At 36.8% G+C, this 21,646-nt stretch overlaps 1 protein-coding gene across 1 annotated transcript; it reads left to right on the top strand.

Annotated features, from left to right (window-relative positions):
• The first annotated feature begins 7,188 nt into the window (after positions 1-7,188).
• Positions 7,189-7,884, top strand: LOC107895494 (uncharacterized). Its single transcript, XM_016820762.1, has 2 exons — positions 7,189-7,512; positions 7,597-7,884. The coding sequence occupies exons 1-2, from the start codon at positions 7,189-7,191 to the stop codon at positions 7,882-7,884; spliced, it is 612 nt and encodes a 203-aa protein (XP_016676251.1).
• The last annotated feature ends 13,762 nt before the right edge of the window (positions 7,885-21,646 follow it).

Below are 21,646 nucleotides of genomic sequence, written 5' to 3'. Positions count from 1 at the left end.
GTCTTTTTGATATTCCTTCATCCCTATAACAAGTCTCCAGATATCAATGATATGAGCGACGCTGCTAATGACTCAGAGTTTCCTTTTGAGCAAGATATGTTTATAGAAGATTCTCAGGATTTTGAAGATGATCGAGATTGTGACCTATCTCCTGATTTGCTGAGGATGGTAGGGCAAGATGAGAAATAAATCCTACCTCACAAAAAGTTAGTAGAAATTGTGAGTTTAGGAAAAGGAAAAGAGGTGAAGATCGGAGCTTGTATCACCGTAGAGACAAAGTGATACCTCATTGAGTTACTCCAAGAATTCAAAGATGTCTTCGCATGGTCATATCAAGACCTGCCCGGGTTAAGTAATGATATTGTGCTACACCAACTCCCCATAAAAGAAGAGTCTAAGCCAGTTCAACAAAAGTTTCGAAGGATAAAACCTGATGTTTTGCTGAAAATAAAAGAAGAGGTCAAGAAGCGGTTTGATGCTGGATTGTTACAAGTGGTTAAATACTCAGAATGGGTAGCCAATATCATCCCCATCCCTAAAAAAGATGGAAAAGTACGGATGTGTGTAGACTACAGGGATTGGAATAAAGCCAGCCCAAAATACAATTTTCGTTTGCCTCATATTGACACTTTAGTGGAAAACATAGCAGGTTACTCACTGCTCTCTTTCATGGACGGTTTCTCCTGATACAACCAGATTAAGATGCATCCGGAAGACATGGGGAAGACCACATTCATAACCGTGTGAGGAACATTTTGTTATAAGGTGGTGCCATTTGGGCTGAAAAATGCAGGAGCAATGTACCAAAGAGCCATGGTAACCCTGTTCCATGATATGATGCACAAAGAAATTGAAGTATGTTGATGATATGATCACAAAGTCCCAAACAAAGAAGAAGCATGTTCAAGTCCTGAGGAAATTGTTCTTAAGGTTGAGAAAGTTCCAACTAAAACTCAATCCAACAAAATGTACCTTCGGAGCTAAATCCGAAAAGCTGTTAGGATTTGTAGCTAGTGAAAAAGGGATTGAGATCGACCCAAACAAAGTCAAGGCCACACAAGAGCTGCCTCTGCCACGTACTCAAAAAAAGTTTGTGTAACGCCCCAAATTTCTGTAATTTTGGCTTTTGTGGTTGTTGAGCATGGAAATATTGAAACTTTTCTTTTGATTCTTTTTGGTATATATATATGTGGTTTAACAGGTTATGTGCTTTGGGTTGTGTTAGGGAGGCCCTAAGTTCGAGACTTAACTTGGGCTAAAATTTTGGTTTTTATAAGAATTAAGCCTGGGTTTTGGTTAACGGATTTATAAGGAATTGATGGTAAAAACCTAACAGAATGAGCCTGCTGGTCTAGTGGTTAAGATGCGTGCTGGTGTGTTGGATGTCTGGAGTTCGATTCCCTACGGTAGCTATGGAATTATTTTTGCTGCAAGTTTCTGTAAATTTTTGGGTTTTATTAAAATTCTAAGTTGAGGGTTTTAGGAAAAATTAGGGGTTTTCTTATTTCCTTCTTTTTGGAAAAATATTTTTCTACCATTCTTCCTCTTCCAAACCCTAGCTGCCGAACTTCTCTTCTTCTTTTTACCTTCTTCTCCGTTTTTCTTATCCTTCATTTTCTTCTTTTTTGATTAGTTTTGGCATGTTACTAGTGATTTCGTTGGTTCGGTAAGTTTGGTTTTTAATAAAAGTGAAGGGATTTCCTTGGAGATTGTTTAAATGGGATTTTGGTTGCTGTTTAGGGAATATTTTAGGGTATGTGGATCATTAATCGAGCTCTTAACAATGAGGAATCACTGCTACTTGTTGAAGGTAAGTAGATCTCTCATTTCGGGATTTGCCTATTCTTAATAATCTAACTTAAGAGACTGATTTTAGGCTTGGTATTATCAATTTTAGGCTTTGGAGTGCTCGTGGTTGAATTAGCAGTGAAAACAAACTAGGTGTGTACTTCGATTACGTAGAAAATGAGTTTCAGTGAAAGCCAAAAAGTGGCCTGTCGACGCCACATAGGCATCTGGTCTGCCCGTGTAGTAGCCTGCGTCTCGAGACACAGGCATGTCACTGACGAGCCAGGCTGTGCGTGCGCCACATAGGCGCAACGGACATGGGTGTGTGATGGCTTGTAGACCGTGTGAGAGGCACGTGCGTGTTACTTTCTGTGCATTCTTAGCTTAGTAATTACTTTAGATAAAACAAACCCCTTTTATTTTTAGGCTAGATAATAAAAAGAAAGTTAATACTAGTCCTTTTAGTTCCTTTGGGTTCGACATCCTGGTCTTGCCATAAGCTATACTACTGTTTGATAAGGTACGTTTGCCTTTGTTGTGATAATAGTTAGTTTTTAAGAACGGACATTCATAAATTATAAAACTAATCACGATTCACATCACATCAATGGTGTGTAGGATTGGATAGGTTGATTATATCCCCATATACGGTGTGCAGGGATGGATGGGTCAATTTTATCCCCACATGGTGTGTTGGGTTGTACGGAGATGGTGTGCAGGGTTGGTGGGCATGATATTTCTGATATCCGATCTGTTATGCATGTGATATATGTATGGCTGAGGCCGAATAACTGTATTCTATTATCTGTTTGTATGCATGTTGTTCGTGGGGATATACACACTGAGTTTGGAAAACTCACCCCTTTATTTATTTATTTGTTCAGGTAATCCCCAGTAGTAGATGGATCGGTGTGGCGTAGGGTTCAATGGTGACCACTAGTAGACATTTATGGATTTTTGAGTAACACTTTATTTTGTCAGCTTTATTTAAATATTTATTGTAGGGATTTTAAATTGCTAAATTATTGATATATGAATTAATGATGTTTTAGCTTCTGCGTTAATAAAATGTTTTCACTTAATATTTGGAATAGAGATTTCATGACTTAAGTAAACATAACAAATTGGATGACTTTTAACTTGCTAAGGTTTTCTAAAAAGCACTCACATGTGACACCGCCAGATTTGGCTATAGCATCTAGGTCGGGTTTGGGGTATTATATTTAGTGGTATCAAAGCCAAGTTTAAAACTCGGCTATGAATTTTGGGTTTCAAAATTGGTTTTAGAGAAACACATTCGAATGTTTTCAAATAATCTAATTAAGTATGTGGTTCACTGAATCTCCGGCGCTGATCCTAAGTTTCTGAAACTTTGTATGAAATTGTTTGAAAGCATGCTTAGAATATACTGAATTCCTATTTGAAAATACTAATGTTTCCTGTGAAACTACTGTAGGTAGTATGCTTTTTGAAACACTTTAGGTAGTGTAAATTGAAAACCGTAGTAAATTACGATTTGCGATAACAGACTTTGAGTACTTTGATAACTCTTCTGCATAAAATACCCAATAACAACTATTAAAACTGTAAACTGACTTGCATAAAATTTTTAATATAGACTAATTCAAAATTACAGTGAGCACATGTGGTATTCGTGGACGGGGTACTAGAGGCCGAGGTAGAGGCCGTAGAGGGATTCAAACTGAGTTCTTTGCATTTGAGACGATCCCTAATCTGGACACTAGCGAGATGCCGGTGTCACCTGTTACTGAGACTGGTGCTGAGTCTTAAGACCGTGCAGCTAGGGACGACGCATTGTCCCAAGCCATGCTGCAAACCTTGAAGAGGATCACTGGGGTTAATGCTGGATCTAGAGGCCGTGGGTCGGTTACAGAACGACTTCGGTCCAATGGGTTTGAGGTATTTAGGGGCATCGCTAGAGTTGCTCCCTAATGTGGCTGAGTACTAGATGGAGGCCACGGAGCGTATTATGGATGATCTGGATTTTACAACTGAGCAGAAGCTCAAGGAGGCTATTTCATTGCTTTGCGATGAAGCATATCAATGGTGGCTAACGGTTAGGGATGGCACTCAGCCTGACAGTTTGACATGGGATTTGTTTAAGATGGCTTTCCAGAGTAAATATGTAGGGTCCAGTTACATCAACGCTAGGCGACGTGAATTCCTAAATCTTACTTGCCGACTTTCTAAAGCTGAGCCGTTATGCACGAGGCATGGTGCCGACTGAGTATGAGCACTGTGTTGGTTTTGAGTACGGCCTTAGGGATAACTTGAGGGTTTTGATAGCTTCGCAGAGGGAGCGTGAGTTTGCCGTGTTGGTCGAGAAGACCGAGATTGCAAAGGAGGTTAAGCGCCAGAACCATGACAAAGGGAAGGCTAAGAGGGACTTAGAGTCTTCGAATGCTGGGGTGAGGCCTAGGAAAAAGCCTATATCTGATGGGCCCCTGAGAGTGGGGCCTACTATTGCACCTGCTAGGGTGGTGATTTGTTAGCTTTGTAATAGACGCCATCCGTGCGAGTGTTGGAGGTCTACTGGAGTTTGTCTTAGATGTGGATCATCTGAACATCGTGTTAAGGACTGTCCATTAAGGACTAATTAAATGCAAGCTCCAGCTACTGAGACTGTACAGCTACCGAAGGGAGTTCATCAGGCACCTAGGGGCCGAGGTCAGGCTAGGGGTGGTAACGGTATGGGCCAAGGACAGAGAGCACCGGGTCGAGGTGCTGGGCCAATTGAGGCGAGGCAACCTGCGCTTGTGTATGTTGTACGTCGTCATGAGGATGGAGATGCTCCAGACGTCATCAGGGGTACGTTCTTAATCCTTAATGTACCTTATGTTGCACTGATGGACATAGGCTTTACACATTCCTACGTTGCATGTTCTGTGTTTACGACTTTGGGAATACCGTATGAGAGCGCTTCTAGTGAGATTTCAGTGGTAAGTCTATTGGGGTAGTCTATTAGGGTTAGTAAACTGTTCAGAGACGTTCCGTTGGAAGTCCAAGGGACGATATTTCTAGCTGATCTGATGGAACTTCTGTTTGGGGAGTTTGACTTAATTCTGGGTATGGACTGGTTGGTAAAGCATCGTGTAAATCTGCATTGTGCTGGAAAAAAGGGTTATTTTGAGGACCGAGGAGGATAATGAGATAGTCGTGATTGGAGAACAACGGAATTATCTGAGTAATGTGATATCTGTGTTGGTAGCAGAGAAGCTACTAAGGAAAGGATGTGAGGCGTTTTTGGCCTACATCAATGTCTCTGATCTTGTGGACTTATCGGTTAAGGACATCCATGCTGTGAGGGACTTTCCAGATGTCTTTCCAGAAGAACTACTAGGATTACCTTCGAATCATGAAGTAGAATTTGTGATTGAGTTGATTCTTGGTACAGCTCCAGTGTCTATCGCCCCTTACCGAATGGCACAAAAAAAGCTAACAAAACTTAAAGCTCAGATTCAGGAGCTGTTGGATCATGGGTTTATTCATCCTAGTGTGTCTCCATGAGGAGCACCTGTTCTGTTCGTAAAGAAGAAGGACGGTACAATGAGCATGTGTATCGGCTACCATCAATTGAACAAGTTGATGATTAAGAATAAGTACCCACTTCCAAGGATAGACGACTTATTCAATCAATTCAGAAGGGCTTCAATGTTTTCTAAAATTGATCCGCGGTCAGGTTATCAACAGTTGAGGGTAAAGGAGGTCGATGTGCATAAGACGGCATTTAGGACTTGTTATGGGCATTATGAGTTTCTAGTCATGCCATTTGGGTTGACTAACGCACCAGCGACATTGATGGACTTGATGAACCGTGTGTTTCAGCCCTACTTGGATCAATTTGTGGTGGTGTTCATTGATGACATTTTGGTGTGTTGTCCTTCGTAAGAAATAGTTGTATGGGAAGTTCAGCAAGTATGAGTTCTGGCTTCAGAAAGTGACATTTCTGGGTCATATAGTTTCTGCGGAGGGGATTTGAGTGGATCCTCGTAAGATTGAGGTAGTGTTGGATTGGAAATAGCCAAAGAGTGTGTCGAAAATTCACAATTTTCTAGGACTAGCAGGGTATTACCAACGTTTTGTAGAACGGTTCTCGTTGATCGCAGCGTCGTTGACTAAGTTATTGCGTAAAAGGAGTTCCTTTCGTTTGGACTGACGCGCAGTAGGAGAGCTTCGTGAAGCTCAAGACAATTTTGACTTAGACTCCAGTTATGATACAGCCTGAGCCTGGTAGGGACTTTGTGGTTTACAGTGATGTGTCACATGTAGGTTTAGGTTGTGTCTTGATGTAAGGCAATAAGGTAGTTGCCTATGTGTCTCGATATCTTAAGACTCACGAGGCTAATTATCCAATGCATGATTTGGAGTTGGTGCAGTGGTCTTCGCATTAAAGATTTAGAGGCATTATCTGTATGGGGAGAAGTGTACCATGTACACTGATCACAAGAGCCTTAAGTATCTCCTCACTCAAAAGGAGTTAAATCCTAGACAACGTTGATGGGTTGAGCTACTCAAGGACTGCGACTGCAGTATTGAGTATCACCCTGGAAAGGATAATGTGGTGGCCGATGCACTAAGCCGTAGGGCTGTGACTGATCTGAGAGCAATGTTCTCTCAATTGAGTCTTTATGACGACGGAAGTCTTCTGGCAGAGCTACAAGTGAAGCCGACATGGATTGAATAGATTAGAGCTAAGCAATTAGAGGATAAGACTCTTAAGATGCGATTTCGTCAGGTTGAGACTGGGACTACTAAAAATTTTAGGCTAAATAATGATGGGATATTGTGCTTCCGAGGTAGGATCTATGTACCTAATAATGAGGATTTGAAGCTGTCAATTTTGAAGGAAGCGCATAGTAGTCCTTATGCTATGCATCCTGGTGGAAACAAGATGTATATAGATTTTCGAGAGTTGTACTAGTGGCCAGGGTTGAAACGTGAGGTTACCAACTTTGTTGCTCACTGTTTGATGTGTCAGCAGGTTAAGACTGAGCATCAGTTACCGTCGGGTTTGCTACAGCCAGTTAAAATACCGATGTGGAAATGGGAGCAAGTAACGATGGACTTCGTTAGTGGGTTGCCCTAACACCCACTAAGAAGGATTCTGTTTGGGTCATTATGGACCGATTAACTAAGACCACACATTTCAATCCTGTTAGGGCATACTTCTCTCTACTGAAGTGGGCCAAGCTATACATTTCTGAGATAGTGAGGCTGCATGGGGTACCTGTCTTGATCATTTCTGATAGGGATCCTCGTTCTACATCTCAGTTCTAGGGAAAGCTTCATGAGGCTTTGGGTTCGAGGCTAAACTTCAGTACTGTTTTCCATCCTCAAACAGACGGTCAGTCAAAGAGGGAGATCTAGATACTAGAGGACATGTTGAGGGGCTGCATTATCGATTTTCGAGGTAGTTGGGAGAAGCACTTGCCTCTAGCAGAGTTCGCTTACAGTAACAGTTATCAGTCTTGTATACAGATGGCACCGTATAAGGCACTTTATGGTCGTAAGTGTTGTACACCTTTGTGCTGGACTGAAATGGGTGAGCGACGTGTTTTGGGTCCAGAATTGGTATCAAAAACTAAGGATAAAGTCTGTTTGATTCGAGAACGTCTGAAAGCGGATTCTGACAGACAGAATTCCTATGCTGATCTAAAGAGGAAGGACATCGAGTATTCTGTGGGGGACATAGTTTTCCTGAGGGTCTCACCATAGAAAAAGGTTCCGAGGTTCAGTGACAGGGGTAAGCTGAGCCCTCGATTTATTGGGCTATACCGGATTCTAAAGCGAGTAGGGCTAGTCGCATATCAATTAGAGCTACATCCAGAGTTAGACCGCATACATGATGTGTTCCATGTCTCGATTTTGATACGCTATAGCTCTAATCCTACGCACGTTATGCCCGAGGAGGAGATTGAGATTAGACCGGATCTGAAGTTCGAGGAAAAGCCTGTTCAGATTCTAGATCGCAATGTTAAGGTCTTACGTAGGAAGCCTATTCCCTTGGTGAAGGTGCTGTGGCGAAATCATAACACTGAAGAGGCTTTTTGGAAGCCAGAGGATTCGATGCGATAGCAGTATCCTTACTTTTTCTGATAAGATAAAATTCTAGGACGAATTTTCTTTTAAGGGGGAAGAGTTGTGACGCCCTAAATTTCTGTAATTTTGACTTTAGTGGTTGTTAAGCATGGAAATATTGAAACTTTTGTTTTGATTCTTTTTGGAATATATATATATATGTGGTTTAAGAGGTTATATGCTTTGGGGTGTGTTTAGGAGGCCCTAAGTTCGAGCCTTAACTTGGGCTAAAATTTTGGTTTTTATATGAATTAAGCCTAGGTTTTGGTTAACGGGTTTATAAGGAATTGATGGTAAAAGCCTAACAGAATGGGCCTACCAGTCTAGTGGTTAAGATGTGCGTTGGTGTGTTGGGGGTCTGGAGTTCGATTCTCTGCGGTAGCGATGGGATTATTTTTGTTGTAAGTTTCAGTAAAGTGTTGGGTTTTATTAAAATTCTAAGTTGAGGGTTTTAGGAAAAATTAGGGGTTTTCTTATTTCCTTCTTTTTGGAAAAATATTTTCTCTACCATTCTTCCTCTTTCAAACCCTAGCTGTCGAAATTCTCTTTCAAACCCCTACCAGTCACAGGGGTAAGTTGTGGCGTGTTGCCAGTGATTTCGTCAATTCGGTAAGTTTAGTTTTTAATGAAAGTTAAGGGATTTCTTTGGAGATTGTTTAAGAGGGATTTTGGTTACTATTTAGGGAATATTCTAGGGTATGTGGATCATTAATTGAGCTCTTAACCGCGAGGAATCACCGTTATTCGTTGAAGGTAAGTAGATCTCTCGTTTCAGGATTTGCCTATTCTTAAAAATCTGACTTAAGAGACTAATTTTGGGCTCGGTATTGTCGATTTTAGGCTTTGGAGTGCTTGTGGTTGGATTAGCAGTGAAAACAAACTAGGTGTGTACCTCGATTACGCAGAAAACAAGTTCCAGCGAAAGCTGAAAAGTGGCCTGCCGATGCTACAAGAGCCTGTGGTTTGCCCGTGTGGTAGCCTGCGTCGCGAGACACGGGTGTGTCACTAATGAGCCAAACTATGCGCGTGCCACACGGGTACAACAGACACAGACGTGTGATGGCTTGTAGGCCGTGTGCAAGGCAGGGCTCAGGCAAATGGGCCGTATGGGCTACACGGGTGTGTAGGCGTGTAGGAATCTGGCCTAGCCCGTGTAATCTACATGGACAAGGCCAATTTGGGTCGTGTGACCCACACAGGCAAGGCAACTTTAATCTGAAATGTTCTGTAAGGTTGCACAGGGTGCCCAAGTCGACTGTGACCTGTAGTAGAGTCGGTAAGCCTTATCTAGACTCTTAATTCTGTGATGTATGGGTATGCATGATATACTGAGCATGATTATCTGACCTGTTCTGTTTTGTAAATAAAGGTATGATCTATTTGTCTGCATTATAGCATGCCATGCTTGTATGATGCATTGCATCGGGGTGGGTTTGACAAAGTGAAGGGAGTACCTGAAGGGCTTCATAAGCCTGTTATCTGGCAGCTAAGCTGCATACTTATGATATGTGCTGCGAGGCGGTACTTTATGGTGTGTAGGGTTGGATGGGTCAATTATATCCCCATTTACTGTGTGCAGGGATGGGTGGGTCGATTTTATCCCTACATGGTGTGTTGGGTTGGACGGAGACGGTGTGCAGGGTTGGTGGGCATGATATTTCTGATATCTAATCTGTTATGCATGTGATATTTGTATGGCTGAGGCCGAATAACTATATTCTGTTATCTATTTGTATGCATGTTGTTTGTGAGGATCCAGCAGTAGATGGATCGGTGTGACAGAGGGCTCGATGGTGACCACTGGTAGACATTTACAGATTTTTGGGTAATACTTTTTTTTGTCTGTTTTATTTAAATATTTATTTTGGGTTTATTTTGGGGATTTTAAATTGTTAAATTATTGATTTATGAATTAATGATGTTTTAGCTTTCACGTTAATGAAATGCTTTCACTTAATATTTGGAATAAAGATTTCACGACTTATGTAAAGATAACAAATTGGACGACTTTTAACATGCTAAGGTTTTTCTAAAAAGCACTCACATGTGACACCGCCAGATTCAGCCATAGCGTCTAGGCAGGGTTTGGGGGTATTATAGTTTGAGGTTTCCTAGGAAGACTAAATTACATCGTCTGGTTCATTTCACAACTAATTGAGAAATGTGACCTCATATTCTATCTCCTTAAGAAACACAATCTAGGTGCATAGGATGAAGAAGACTAGAAGACTTTCGACAAAGTCAAACATTACTTGTCCAATGCCTCAGTGCTAATGCCACCCAACCCAGATAAGCCACTGATACTGTCCTTGGCGGTATTTGACAATTCCATGGGATGTGTACTCGGTCAACATGATGAATTAGTGAGAAAAGAATGAGCAATATACTACCTCAGTAAAAAGTTCACTGAATATGAAACAAGGTACTCACCAATTGAGAAATTGTGTTGTGCCTTAATTTAGACAACCCAAAGACTAAGACAGTACATGTTGTATCACACCACTTGGCTCATTTCGAAATTGGACCCTCTAAAATACATGATGGAGTCGATAGCTTTGAATGAAAGGATGGCCCGATGACAAATTCTGCTTTCTGAATTTGATATAGTCTATGTGAACCAGAAAGCTGTTAAAAGGAGTGCAATAGCAGATTTTCTAGCCAGTAGAGCTCTGGAAGATTATTAGCCTTTGAACTTTGATTTTTCGAACAAAAATCTAATGTATGTTGCAACCACCGAAGAAGACTCTCAAGAAAGTTATCCTTGGAAACTAAATTTTAACAGAGCCTCAAATGCTGTCGGTAACAAAATCAGGCCAGTCTTGGTATCCCCAAATGGAGATCATTATCCATTTACTAGTAAATTGGTCTTGACTGTACAAATAATATGACAGAATATGAAGCATGCATTATGGGTATCCGTGCAGCCATAGAACGCAAAATCAAAGTGCTAAAAGTATATGGGGATTCTATACTAGTGATCTACCAGCTCAAAGGCGAATGGAAGACAAAAGACCCCAAATTAATCAATTATCGAAGGATAGTTCTGGAGTTAATTGAGAAGTTTAATGACATCTTTCAGTTACCTCTCGCGAGATGAAAACCAGATGGCTGACGTATTGGCTACTTTAGCTTCCATGATCAAAGTAAACAAACAAGAGAATGTGAAACCTATCCAGATGAGTATTTATGAGGCTCTGGCTCATTGTTACAACATTGAGGAAGAAGAAAATGATGATCAACCTTGGAACCACGATATACTGCGATACGTGAAGAGTCATGAATACCCTGACCAGGCAACTGAGAATGATAAAAGGATTTTAAGAAGACTGGCCAGTGACTATGTCTTAGATAGAAAGATCCTATACAAAAAAAGAAAGGATTAACTGCTATTAAGATGTGTGTGGACACTGTTGAGGCTAATAAAATCTTGAAAGAAGTCCATGAGGGCATTTATGGAACACACGCTAATGGTTTTACAATGACCAGGCAAACTATAAGATTCGGGTATTATTGGTTCTCCATGGAAGAGGATTGTATAAATTATGCCAAGAGATGTCATAAGTGCGAACTTTATGGAGACAAAATTCATGTTCACTTCTTCATGTTATGACTTCTCCATGGCCTTTCTCTATGTGAGGCATGGATGTGATTGGGCTAGTATCGGCAAAAGCTTCAAATGGGCATCGATTCATCTTTGTGGTCATCAATTACTTTACCAAGTGAGTAGAAGACGCTTCATATGACAATGTCACAAAGTTGGCAGTCAGTAAATTCTTGAAGAAAAAGATCATATGTCAGTATGGAATGACAGAAAGGCTCATAACTGACAATACGCTAAATTTGAACAATAGCATGATAGTGGAGGTCTGCAGTCAATTCAAGATCAAACACCACAACTCGTTGCCATATTACCCAAAAATGAATGGTGCAGTGGAGGCAGCACATAAGAACATTAAGAAGATTGTGGGGAAAATGACCAAAACCTATAAAGATTGGTATGAGAAATTATCATTTGCCCTCTATGCTTATTGAACATATGTTAGGACCTCCACTGGGGCAACACCTTTCTCTTTGGTCTACAAAATGGAGGCGATATTGCCTATTACAGTTGAGACTCCTTCCCTTCAAGTTCTGTTAGAGCTAAAGTTAGATGAAGCAGAATGGATCCAGTCTCGATATGATCAGTTGAACTTGATTGAAGAAAAGAGGCTAAGGGCTATCTGTAATGGTTAGATGTACCAAAAACGAATGATGTGTGCTTACGATGAAAAGGTTTGCCCAAGAAAATTCCATGAGGAGGACCTGGTATTGAAAAAGATCCTTCCCGTACAAAAGGATTTCAAAGGGAAATGAATGTCAAACTGGGAAGGACCTTATGTGGTAAAGAAGGCCCTTTTCTGGGGGAGCACTAATTTTGACTGAGATGGATGGAAAAAACTTACCTAATCTAGTAAATTCAGATTCAGTCAAGAAGTACTTTACCTAAAAAGGGGAGAGGCCAATGCGAAAACCCACAAAGGGCGCTCTTCTAAAAAAAAGGAGAGGCCAAGGCGAAAACTCGCAAAGGGTGTCTTGAGACCAAAGTGGTTTTGAGTTGAAAACCCGAAAAAGGGCAACTCAAATTTTGATCGAAGATGCGGCATTTAATAGTCTTGTCCTCTCAAAATTAATAAGAAGGAAGAATGTTACATCTTGGGGCATCAACAAAATACTTTAGATCTCTTAAAAACATATCTAACTCAAAATGGTCTTCGAGAAGTTTGAATAGAGAAGCTCATGGTGTGATATCTAGGACACCTATTTTCATCTTATTCATTTTGTACCTTAGCAAAATTTTCTATCTTGATTAATTTATCCATTTCGAGTGTTATTCTTAATAAAATTCCATCTTGTCCATTGTGATAATATTTTTCAAGCATTTTTCATTGAAACAACGATTATAGGGCTGATAATATTCACATAAAAGAAGTTCTGAATATTACTCTAAAAAGTTTCTAAATGGTACAAGGACCTGAAATAGGACCACTAGTTAAAACTAACTAAATTCAAGAGTTGGAAACATCTGAGAAAGAATAGTCCAAATCGAGACAATTTCTTCAGATCTTCTATCAAAGATACCGGCTAAACAAGAAGGTGCGGTAAAACATCAGTGATAGAATCTTGATGAACAACGGGAAATGACAACCTAAGCTTTAAAAAGAGATCATTCTCGAAGAATGACATTCTGCATCCATGCAAATATCATTCGTATACATCCAAACGGGAGCATTTGACTCATTTTGATCATGACATCCTAATTGCTTGGCATAAATAGGCCCATGAAATGGATTCCACTGGTCATGTTCTCTAGAAAATGGTGTAACGGATCAAAGAAACCATAAATCTTGTACCTCTTAAGTTGCAGTAGGTCGGATTGAATCTACCATGGCAAATCTTATCTCCCTGAAGTTGCAGTGGAGTAGATAGAAGTTATAGATCTTATCTCCTTGAAGTTGCAGTGGAGTAGATCGAAGATGGAAAATCTTATCTCTCTAAAGTTGCAGAACAACAGATTAAAGTTATAAACCTTATCTCCCTTTGCAGTGGAGCAGGTTGAAGTTACAAGTCTCATCTCCTTGAAGTTACAGTGGAGCAGACTAAAGATAGCAGATCTTATTTCTCTGAAGTTGCAGTGGAACAGATTTAAGATACAAGTTACGAATCCTATACCCTTGAAGTTGCAACGGGACGGATTGAAATTATCATGGCAAATCTTATCTCCCTGAAGTTGCAGTGGAGTATATTAAAGCCACGAACCTTATCTCCTTGAAGTTACAGTGGAACGAATTAAAGCCACGAATCTTATCTCCCTAAAGTTGCAGTGGAGTGGATTAAAGCTACAGATCTTATCTCCATAAAGTTGCAGTAGAGTAGATTGAAGCAACAATTCCTATACCCCTAAAGTTACAGTGGGTTGGAACAAGGCTACTTGAAGAAGATGAGCACCAAGAAGTCAAGATTAGGCAAGACCGGGCAAAATTGGTCCTTCTTAAAAGTCTTTGCTCCATTCTCGTTACACGACAACGAGCAAAAAGGGGCAACTGTAATCAGCCCAATTTGCCTGGGCCCATACAGAAATGAAAAATAATAAAACCAAATAAAATAAGTCCAAATTATCAAAGTCTATTTACAACATCAAGTCCAATTTACAAGCCCAGAATACAAAAACCCTAAGACCCAAAATTACAAGGCCCAAATGGCCCCAAAACTTAAACATTCTTAGCCAACTAAGAAACCCTAGGGTTTCCTCTTGCTTCGCACCTCCATTGCTTCCCCTCGGGCCCCCACGTCAGCGCCTCCCTACATCACCGCGTGCCAGCGACTGTCCTTCACCATACCCACAAACAAGACAAAAGAGAGCACAACAGTAGAGAGGCAAACAAATAACAAAAAAAAATGTATTTTCGGCTATAAAAGCCACGAATCATCAATGTAATTTTTTTACACACACACAAGCAGAGAAATCAAAATACAAAAATAGTATTCGAAACATAGAATCGAAATTTCCAAAGGTTGCATTTTTATTCTATTTTTATTTTCATTTTTATTTTTATTTTTTCTTGTTTGATTTTACTCCTATTTTTTTTAAAAAAAAGCGAAAATACGAAGAAGGATTGAAAAACTAACCTGATTTTTTGAAACCCGCCGTGGTGGGTGGCCGAGGTTTGTCGTTTCCGATAAAAAACGGTACATTTAGGCTCAAAAAGTCGAAAAAGCAAAAAAATACCTTTTTTTTTCGGCCACCGTGAACGGTGGTGGTCCACGCCGGAGCCTAGGCTAGACTAGAGGGCCTTGAGAGAAAGTGTGAGAGTTTTTTTAGATTTATTTTTTTTTGGTGTTAAAGATTGAAATGATTTTTTTGTAAAATTTGTAACTTTTAGGAGCGCATAAAACGACGTCATTTTCATGCTAGTGCGTAAAGGCCAAAACGACGCCGTTTAACCCCTTGACCCGCGCGATGACCTGACCCACTCCAGAGGATCTGCGCGTTTTTTTACGTTTGGGCTATTTGCACTATAGGTCCCTCCATTTTTCCAGCACATTTCAATTTAGTCCTATTTCTTTTTTTATTTTTTAAATTTTGCCCCAAAATTTCACTTTTGTTCCAATTTGGTCCTTGGACTGTTTTAAGGGTCAAGCACCTGAAACAGTGCCGTTTTGGGCCGACCCATGGTCTGACTATGATCCGCGTGTTTTTAGCGCATGGGTTATTTGCACATTTAGCCCCTATTACTTTTTTAACATGTCACATTTTAGTCCTTTTCAATATTTACTTTTTTATTTATAATTTATACCCCTAAATTTCATTCTGATTTCAATTCCATCCTTGTTTATTTAACCTTTTTATCTACAAACTGTTTCAGTTGTTATTTTGTTATTTGATTATTTATTTATTTAGTCTTAATTGTTAATCAAATATCTTGTTTATTTATTTTGTTCATTTAATATTTCCTTTATTTCATTTTTTACAATTTTTTTTATTTTCTTTTATTCTACCTTTGTGTTTATTTATTTTAATTGCTTACTATTTTTTTAATGTATTTCAAAATTCAGATTTTTTTGTTATTATTATTATTGTTGTTGTTGTTGTTGTCGTTGTTGTTGTTGTTATTGTTATTATTGTTATTATTCTATGTTAGTTACCTTTTTCATTTGATTGTTCGTATTAGTATTTAAGTAGCATATGTTATGTAATCGTCGTGAATTGTTTTTATTAGTGTATTCATATTATCGTTATTTATTAGCACAAAAATTTTATCCAAATCATCGTTTTAAATAAGAAATTAGATTTGTTTAATTACTACACCTGTCATTATTCAAATTTTTTTCAAAAAAGGGGTAATATTTTACATTTTGGAGATTCGAGAAATTGTATCTTAACTTACGGGATTTCGATTTTCTCATTAAACCTAAATAGCCAAATATCCCTTCAAATTTCAAAATACATGAATTTTAAATAAAAATAAAGGAGATATTCTGTGTTTAGAAACTCGAGAAAGTTGTGCCCTAACTTATGGGGGTTTGATTTTTCTCGTTGGATCTAAATAACTGAATATCCTTCTAAATTAAAACGCATGAGATTTCAAATAAAAATAAAGACAAGCTTATTCTCAAAGGTTCAAGGTGTCGTGCCCTAACTTATGAGATATGACACTTTGTTATCTCGAGACGAGAGGGTCTTTAATAATTGTTTCAATTTATTCAAGCGTTTTTAAGTAAAATTAACATTAAAATGAGGGATCGTATTTAAAATTTTTAGGTTTTCATCTTTTCGACATTAAGATGTTAATTAATCAATTTAGGTACCAATTTTGGGAGTTACGAGGGAGCTAATCCTTCCTTGCATGTAATCGACTCCCGAACCCATTTTTCTCGAACTTCGTAGACCAAAATCATTGTTATAAAAAATCAAAATATTTTATTAAAATGATCAAGTTATGAGGTGATTCGATCACACCTCATAAAAAGGGATTGGTGGCGACTCCCACATTTTTTTCATTTTCTTAAAATAAAAAGTCTATCGTTTTAAAAAAGGAGGGTGGCTTCGACAATAACGAAGACACGAACGAGTTCCGATGTCATTGTGTTTTCAAGACGTTTGGATTCAGTCCTTCAACATTTAAAACACATGAAAGTTAGTATGTAAAATTCGGCAAAATCACAAGCACATTCTACCACAACAGAATAAAAAGAAATGAAGAAAACGATGTGGATTGTGTTAAAAATTAGCACTTATGCTTCACCGGTTTTAGATATATGATGAATAGTTATCACAGAATTAAAAAGAACACTAACAATAGCCTAGGGGGATTTAGCCAAAACTAAAGAAAAATATGAGAAGATAAGGGCATAAAGAGAAGGTAATGCAAGAAAACATGGCAAAAACAAAGGGCTTAAATGTGTGGCAATGGGAGGAAAAAAATGGAAGCAATGAGCAGCAAAAAAAAGTAGCAAAATAATGAGCAAAAAAGGTGAAAGAAAGAAGGAAACAAAGCAAAACTGCACCACCAATGGAGAAGGAGAGGGGCAACATATCAATGGTGATAAAACTAGATTATGGGGCGGCACAAGGTTGAAGAAAAGAGAGAAAAATTGACAGAGTTGAGAGAAAAACAAATGAGAAAAACTGACAGAAAAAAGAAAAAAAATTATCATTTATACCTAGGGTATCTAGGTAGGGGTGGCACAAAAATGGGGATGAAAGAAAAAATAGCAAAAAATTAAACATGACATAAGGGAAAGAATTTTGTAACACCTCTAACCCGTATCCATCGCCAGAATATGGTTACGAGACATTACTGACCAAAGCACATTTCAAAACAGTCATAATTCACATGCTTTAAAACTTCACTATTCAAATCATATATGTATACTTATCATTTATGGCATTCGAATAAACTAAATATAAAATAACTTATTATTTTACAAATTATATGCGCATACTTTAAAACTTGCAAACATACAATATTTCATTTCATATAACTAACATGTACCATTATGTCTATTTCATCTGTCAAATATTAACGTACCATTTATTTATTCAGTACATAAGTTTACTAAAATAAATAAATCATTTCACACCAACTAATATTTAAACTCATACACAGCCTTAATGTATTCAATTACCAAATCAATTTACATATATATCTAACTTTTCATCTCACTACTTATTCGACTAACTAATTAACCTATCATTATAACATTTGTTTACCAAATGACAACAATTGCATAACATGGATACATATATAATATTCTACCTAACATATGCCGAATAACTTAACCAATTAAATTACCCAAATAAACTGACCAAAACATTCAAGTAGTATACTCATTATTTGTCTTAACCATTCGTACCTAATTAGTCAACCACCATCCAATTAATTGAATACATATTCGGTCATTTATGACAACATTCAAGACATAATATAATTATAAAATTTTACTATATACCAAATCACATACATATCAATATGAATCAGAAACCTTTGCCAAATATACATATACACATTATTTATCATTTCTAAACCAAAATATCCAAGTAAACATGCCATTTGAAACCAACACAAAAACCACATTCATTAATAAAATTTTCATAGCCTAATTTAGTCCACAATATTCAATACCACAATTATAACATTAACATATAAGTAAACACTTAATGACATGATTTAAACACAGTTGCCCGATCACAAATAACTTATAACCATCACCTATATTTTAGGTTATGCATCTCAACGATAAGTCATTAACAATCCATAACCTAAACATATTCAACAACCACATATATCAAACTTTCCAAATGAATTAATCATAAGTCATATATAATTACTTCGTGCCAAAACATTTATATATATCAAGCATATCATACATTTATACTATGAAACATAATTTCCAACATGAACTCATAACACAACACAACCGAAAATGCATAAACATAAGCATTATTTCAAGTCATTTTCGCATGGCTCATATATTTACAATCTCAAAACTAACCAAAACTAATATATCAAGCCTATACATGCCATATGTTCAAAGTTTCAAACTTATAAAATACCGAAATAACGATCGATAGTGTGACGGACTTCCTTGACGATCCCCGAGCCCGTAACTAGCTTTCCCAATCTATAAAACAGAGGCAAACATACACATGCAACAAGCTATCATAGCTTAGTAAGTCATAAGCAAATAAATTACTCAATGACATAATCAACTCTTTTAATCAAACCAATTTATAATAACATAATCACATTTAATCTCAAGCTTAAAGTTTCATATACAACATATACTTTCATATATAAATTTTACCTTGGCCGAATATACATATATCTATTATCAAAGTATCATTCAATTTTAAAGCCATAATATCATTTTATAACCGAATGTCAACACACTCGTATGCAAATACTAATGAATCCAACTTTAATATCACATACTTATTCGTAACATGTGGCCGAATATAATTCACTAATACACATAAATTTACATTAGCATCATGTTTAATTTGCATCATATATCAAACAACCAACTTACCTTATTTTCAAATAGATAATCAAATATCACATACCTGATCACTTTAGCTCGATTTACACATTCGATCACAACTTACACATTCGATCACAACTTATCATTGCCCATTGAACCATTTGGAATTGAATAGGATACTCGGATAATCACACATATCATACAATGCCAACGTCCTAGACGTGATCTTACTTGCAATTACATATCAATGCCACTGTTCTAGACAAGGTCTTACACGAATCAAATACGATGCCAATGTCCCAGACATGGTCTTACACATAATCACATATTGATGCCAACGTCCCAAGTGTGGTCTTACACGAGAACACATATTGGAAATCCTATGTCATGACATATGTATCCTAGCTATTCCTAAGGTTGGTACGGGGCTTTCGGACATCGTAACTTAGTCAAAACGAATTTGTAAACATAGCTCCCAAGCATATACACATTCGGCTAACGCATATATACTTTCACATAGTTCATTTCAGCATATAAAACTCTTATTTATTTAAAATTAACAACATCTATTTGCTTATAAACTTACCTCGGACAACGATAATCGAAACGGGACAACTATTCGACAACTTTGGTTTTCCCCCGATCCAAATCCGATTTCTTTAGTTCTTGATCTAAACATATTCAAATTAAACTCATTCAAATATAATTTCATTCAATTTAGTCCAAAAACACATAAATAGACAAATTAACATTTTACCCCTGACATTTAACACTTTTTACAATTTAGTCCAAATTGCACAAAACACAAAACATGCAAAATTTGCACGCACCATGCTTTGGCTGAATGTTACCCATGTTCATACAAGCCCATAAATTTCATTTATTTTACATTTTAGTCCCTCAATTTATTATTTTTGCAATTTAGCCCTAATAACTCAAAATCATCAAAAATTCCAATACAAAACATATTAATCCAAAGCATATCTTTCATCATTCATCAACTAACATCACAAAGCTCAATTATTCATCAATGACATAACTCCAAATATTCATCAAAATCAGAAATTCAAACATGGGCTTTGTACATTACACTGCAATGATCTCAAAAACGTAAAAATTATCAAAAACCAAGCTAGTTACATACCTCAATCAAGCTAATCTTTGGCCGAACCCTTAAAGACTTTTTTTTTCTTTCTTTATTTTTGATACTCGGTCAACCAAAAAGATAAACACTTATGGCTTTTAATTTTATGTCTTATTATAACATATATTATTTAGTATTTTACAAATTTAATCTTTATAATAAAATATAAAACCATTATAATATAAGGTCACTACCGTCCATTACATGCTATCATGGAAAAATTCCAACTTAAACACTTCAAATTATAAAGACAATCACAATCCTGCCCTTACACATTAAACCATCAAATTTTTATTTTACGGGATTAAGCCATTTTATTAAATCGAGCACTTAAACGAAAAAATTAAAGCACAAAAATTTCACAGATATTAATTCACATATGATAAATACAGAAAATAATTTTAAAATTTTTTTGACTCGGATTCATGGTCCCAAAATTACCATTCCGAATAGGGTCTAAATCGGGCTGTTACAAATTTGAATTCAAATCTCAAGGACAAATTCTCTCTCTTAATTATCTCTTAACCATCAAACTAGTAACTCATTATTTGAAACAATTATGCAAACATAACAATAAAAATATGGGATGTGATAGATTGTTAGGATAATTTTACCATTTTGAGATAATCCGTGTTGTTTTGATTTGGAATAGTTTATTAAAAGAATTTCAAATGCAAATAAATAACCAATTAATGTATAGTCTTTAACACCAACAAAAATGTCTTTCCAGTTTCCCCTTATCTTATATATATGTTCATTAAAGTTTCTCAACCTTTGACTTTAAAAAGGTAGTGACATATTCTCCTGAACAATAAGCTATTTTGATTAATCAACTACATGCATATTTAAGTCGGAAAATGCATCTAATGCATGTGTACTTCAACCTCTATGCAAGAGTTAACTTATTTGTCTAAATCTAAAAATTCAAATCATGTTTAAAAGAGTTTTAAGAGAAATATTAAGTTCAAAAATGAATTTAGTTTTAAAATATGAATTGAGCTTGAATTTTAATATGCAAGGTTCGAGCTTAGTTTTATCCATTTTTAAAGTTAAATTTTTTTATATATTATATAATTTATAATATGTAAAAAATTAAATATAATAATACTATAATTATTGAAGATAACATATTATTAATTTAAAAAATTATATGAACAAGTTTTAACTGGATTGATTAACTTTTTTTTTATAAATATGTACAAGTGTTGTTAAAATTTGAGATATATATTTCAAGTAAGGCTGAAATTGAAATTTTACATATATGATTTAATATCATTTCAAGTCCATTCAAAACTTAACACGACTATAAATGCCTCTACATTTAATATTTTAAAATTATTTTATATATTTAAAGAATCATAACCAGATATTTTAAAATTCTTTTATATAAAATGTTAGCAACCCTAATAAAAATAACATAAACAAAGAGTTGTGAACTTGGTCTTGCTGCCCATATCAAATTATGAGGTGGAAATTTTAGTCAAATTTACTTTAGGTTCATGTCTTGGAAATACTAGAGATTTGGAGTTTATTACTCCTTGTTTAACTCAAACGATATATGAAAAAACTATTGCAGAATCCTTGCAAAATATA

The sequence above is a fragment of the Gossypium hirsutum genome, chromosome A10 (assembly GCF_007990345.1).
Source record: "Gossypium hirsutum isolate 1008001.06 chromosome A10, Gossypium_hirsutum_v2.1, whole genome shotgun sequence".
Lineage (NCBI taxonomy): Eukaryota > Viridiplantae > Streptophyta > Magnoliopsida > Malvales > Malvaceae > Gossypium > Gossypium hirsutum.
Note: the sequence above shows the minus strand (reverse complement) of the source record. Positions and strands in the feature narration are given on the sequence as shown.